The sequence below is a fragment of the Fulmarus glacialis genome, unplaced genomic scaffold (assembly GCF_000690835.1).
Source record: "Fulmarus glacialis isolate BGI_N327 unplaced genomic scaffold, ASM69083v1 scaffold8522, whole genome shotgun sequence".
Lineage (NCBI taxonomy): Eukaryota > Metazoa > Chordata > Aves > Procellariiformes > Procellariidae > Fulmarus > Fulmarus glacialis.
In genome coordinates this window covers 2,037-6,804 of record NW_009197143.1, presented here as the reverse complement: position 1 = coordinate 6,804, position 4,768 = coordinate 2,037, and the positions used below count along the sequence as shown (strand labels likewise).

Sequence of the window (4,768 nt, the reverse complement as noted above, 5' to 3'; positions counted from 1 at the left end):
CACTAATACTTCTCCAGCCTGTAGGTTTGATCTGCTAAGCAGAATTGTCAGTCAAATTCCTAAAAAGCCAAAGGGTTTAATGTACCTGTAAAGTTAACATTAGCTGAGCTGGAATTCCAGAACTTCAGGAGGTGCTCAAAAACAAATTTGGCAGTTTATTAAATTTTGGGTTTAGCCATAGTTATTAAAACTAGACCCAAGAGCTGTAGTTCAGGTGCCCATCTTTTAAAATGGAGTGATGAAGATCAAGTTTATGACTGTGTATCAAAGATGGTGGAAATGTACAGATTTTATGAAAAGATTTACTCAGTAACAACAAAACTTTTAGAAACCAAGTCCTAGTCAGACTGAGCAGAATTAAATGTGTAGATCATTATTTGACAAGTCATTTGGTGTACTAAATTATCTTGCTGGAATAACAGGTGAGGAAACACTGTTTTTATCTTGTTCATTTACTTTGTTTACTTCCACGGAAGTTGGCTCCTGGAAAAAGTTTACAAAATTAATTGATACATTTGATAGAATTGCCCTTTCCACCAGCACTGTGTGTATAGACTGTAACTCCAGATGTTACAGAACAATCAGATATTAACATAATTTTTCACGTTTTTTTCCTTTACAAATTAGCATTATAGCGATCTCTGTTCTGAAAGTCTCTGTAAGCGCGTTTTGCATCTGTTTTACTGTGCGGGATTCTTCCAAAAGGTTCCAGATCATTGAAGCAGGCATCAAACACTTCATCCACAGCTTTTTCTGCTGTTTCTTTGCTAACTTTTCTAACAGCCAGAATGGAACGAATTGCTCTGTCTCGTACACAAGTCTAAAGTGGGAATTAGATAAAGAAAAATCTGTCATTATTAGTATAAATAATTTTTTTCAGATTTTGTCAAGTATTAACTCCTACTAATACACAATAATTTTGTATCACAGAAGAGTCAAACAATACTTAATAAGCATTAAAGTACATTTTTGTTCCATCCTGTGTTAACTATGCGTTTTACTTTTCCACGTGCAAATAAATCGTCAGATAAGTAGAAGACATTCCTTAAAACAGGAATTAAAATACAATTTGGCATTTGTTGTAGGTATCAAGTATTTGTACAATTTGACTTGGACACAGGAGAAAATATGTCAGAAAGAAACAGACATAAATATCAGTCAGTACTTTTCCAATTGAAATGCTATAAAACATAAAGGAATGACTCCTCTACTGGCCTTCATTTTGATACCTCTCTTTATGGCAACTTTTGCTTACACAGTTTGTCTACTAAAAGATTAAAAAAAGATGTAAACATCCCCAGCTACAAGCTAACTGCCACTCTAACATGAGCAACTACTTGGGACTCAACCCGTAGTCTTCACCACTATTAAAAAAATTAATTCCTATAAGACTTACCACATGTTGTTATTTAGAACCCTTGTCATTCTCCTTCTTCCAGTTTTCAAAAACTTTTTAGAATTTTACTCACTTATAGTGGGTAAGGTATTCCCACTACATTTCCTGCAAACCCTGTTTTTTTTTGGTTCTTATTAACCATCCATTGTTAGTGGTAATGCTCTACAATATGACTAAGTATTTAGGAATTTCACTCCAACAAAAATAACTAGGTGGGAAAAAAAATTATCATGAGTTATTAAAGGTTATTAAAGGTTAATTAAGAGAAAGCAGCAAGTCCATGGCATCCACTTCTTTCTCTGATGTTTTCAGCTATGAAACTGTAGAAGGCTGAGATCAAGTAGGTAAAGATGGCTCATAACAAATCAGTAGACTTTAACATCTACAGTCTTTACCTGATGGTGTCCTTTTAATCCAAATTTAAACCTGGCTATTTCATTCATCAGTGTACAGTCTCCACTGAGATTAGCAGCTCGAATCTATTGAGAAAAAAAAGCCACATGATCAGAGAAACACATGGAAATACAAAGTCAAAAAAGCTGTAACAAATTCTTTTCTTCAGTGTCTTTCTGGTGACTGCTGGTAGAGAATATTCCCAGGGCCACTTCTACTTATTAAGTACATATTATCCTTTATATGCACCCTCTCAGCCTCAATGAACTGCAAAGTATTACTACAGAACCTGCAAGTTTCTTCAGGGACCAAGTCTCACATACTCCCAAAGCTTACATGAATGAGCAGAAGAGATCATATGTATATGTATGTGTGTGTGTGTATGTGTGTGTATATATATATATGAACAGCTAAAAGAATATGGAAAGTAATTTCTCCCCAGTCTATATCGGAACCTGATACAAAACTCAGGAAGAAAGGCAGATACCCTTCAAAGGCTACAGCTGCAATACCCAGAAAGGCAGTAACCCACCTACTTTAGGAAAAGCCACATTTAAATGAGTATGTATGTTTTAGTTTGTTAACAATCTTGTCCTGTGCACTGTAATTTCTTTTGTCTGCCAACTATTCCACAACTTACCCCCTCTGTTATGAAATATAACTAAAACTAGATTTCCTACAATCAAGTACCAGAGTGAGAATAAATGCATGGAAAATAAGAAATGTAAGAATTAAAAAGCTGGCAATAAAAATTGTAAACACCATATAATAAAATAAGTATCAAAAGACCTGAAGCAAACAAATAATCTCAACAAGAGCAAGAACAAGCACAATCTTGTTTTATATATGTTCTCTAGTTTTATGTTTGAGGTTTACATGCTTTATTCTGCACTGTGTAAATGCTTAGACAAAAAAAAGTAGATGATAGATAGTAATTCTGAATTATTGTATTGGGTTTACATGGCAAGATGTTGGCAGTGGGGGGCCTGCCGGGGTGGCTTCTGTGAGATGGAACAAGGGACTGTGCCCGTGTTGGACAGAGTCAGTTTCAGCTGGCTCTAAAACAGACCCAACACTGGTCAAAACTGAGCCCATCAGTGGTGCCAGTGGTACCTCTGTATTGACATACTTAAGAAAGCATAAAAAACACTACATGGCAGCTGTGAGAGAGAGGAGTGAGAAAAACAAGAGTAGAGAAACAGCCCCACAGACACCAAGATCAGTGAAGAAGGAGGAGGAGGAGGTGCTGCAGGCACCAGAGCAGAGATTCCCCTGCCACCTGTGGAGAAAACCATCGTGACACAGGTTGTCTCCCTGCAGTCTGGGAAGGAACACAGTGGAGCAGATATCCACACTGCAGTCTGAGGAAGACCCCACGCCAGAGCAGATGGACATGCTCTGAAAGAAGCTGCAGCCCAGGGGGAGCCCACGCAGGAGCAGGTTTTCTGGCAGGAACTGTGGCCTGTGGGGAACTGAGGCTGGAGCAGTCCATTCCTCAAAATCTGTACGCTGTGGAAAGGACCCAAGCTGGAGCAGGTCTTGAAGAACAGCAGCCCACGGGAAAGACCCACGTTGGAGCAGTTCATGAAGGACTGTATCGCATGGGAGGGACCTCACACTGGAGCAGGGGAACAGCGTGAGGAGGAAGGAGCAGCAGAGACAAAGTGTTATGAACTGACCGCAGCCCCTGTTCCCCATCCCCCTGTGCCGCTTTGGGGGGAAGGACATAGAAGACTGGGAAATGAAGGAGCGAAGTTGAGCCTGGGAAGAAGGGGAGGTGGGGGGGAAGGTATTTTTAGTTTTATTTCTCACTATCCTACTCTGTCATTAATAGGCAATAAATCTTCCCCAAGTCAAGTGTATTTTGCCCATGACGGTAACTGGTGAATGACCTCCATGTCCTTATCTTGATCCACAAGCTTTTTTATCTTATTTTTCTCCCCCATCCTACTGAGGAGGGGGAGTCAGAGAATGGCTTGGTGGGTGGGTGCCTGGCAGCCAGCGAAGGTCAACACCCCACAGTTATACAGAATGGCTTTACTGATACCACATAAGGTTTCTTCATTAAGTTTTATCTACAAAAAAAGATAATACGTGACTGTGACTCTCTTCCACAGCAAATATGAATTCAGTTAATGAATTAAAATTAATTTTTATGAAATCTAATTTTTTCTGTACCAAACTTGTCATTTTGGTTCTCTCACATACTGTTTATAGGTGAAACCTGTGCACATCTTGAGTTTGGAATCAAATATGTTCTCATTAAAAACAAACAAAAAAACCTCACAACCAAAAAAAAAAACCCAAAACAAACCCACTATAACGTTTTTATATAATTTTATATATTTTTAAAAAACAGTTAAAAAGCCACCTAATTCACACAGTCACAAGAATGTACTTTCATAATATTAATCATAACGGTAAGTTTTTCTGTGGTCAAATGATATGGATTATATCAGAAATCAACTAAAAGCATGAGAATACACACGAGTCGTATACACAAGAGGAATCTTTACTAGCCTGTGCCCAGTTTAATTTCACCTCCTAATGCATCAGTCTTTAAGGCCTTTCAAGCAGCAAATTCCTACGTCCTCTGAAATGGACATGGAGTCATAACTAAAGTGTACTATTAGCAACATCACAGTTAATCAAAAAATGTATGTTATAGGAAAAGACAAGTTTGTTGTCAACCAAAAAAAATTAAACAAAAATAAGATTACCATACTACTGTGATAACTACCCAACATACCAAGATTTGGTATGCATGGAGAAAATGAACCCTATAAGCATTTGATTAATGTGTGAATGTGTTTTCATTTGGCCAATGGGGTATTCTATACCATGTGACCTCATGCTCAGTATAAAAACCAGGTGTGTGGGCGGGGTCGCCCCCCGTTCGTGACACGCGGTCGGCAGTCGGTGAGCAGTTGCATTGTGCATCGCCTGCTTTGTATATTCTGTTATTGTTGTTGTCCTCAC

At 38.4% G+C, this 4,768-nt stretch overlaps 1 protein-coding gene across 1 annotated transcript in view; it reads right to left on the bottom strand.

Moving 5' to 3' along the window:
- Positions 1-358: 358 nt before the first annotated feature.
- XRCC6BP1 (XRCC6 binding protein 1) overlaps positions 359-4,768 on the bottom strand; it is a 6,365-nt gene continuing 1,955 nt past the window's right edge. Inside the window, exons 5-6 of the mRNA XM_009572431.1 lie at positions 1,792-1,875; positions 359-820 (exon numbers count right to left, since the gene is read on the bottom strand). Coding sequence (XP_009570726.1) covers positions 617-820; positions 1,792-1,875 — 288 coding nt within the window. The 3' untranslated portion in view covers positions 359-616. The remainder of the gene's footprint in view (positions 821-1,791; positions 1,876-4,768) is intronic.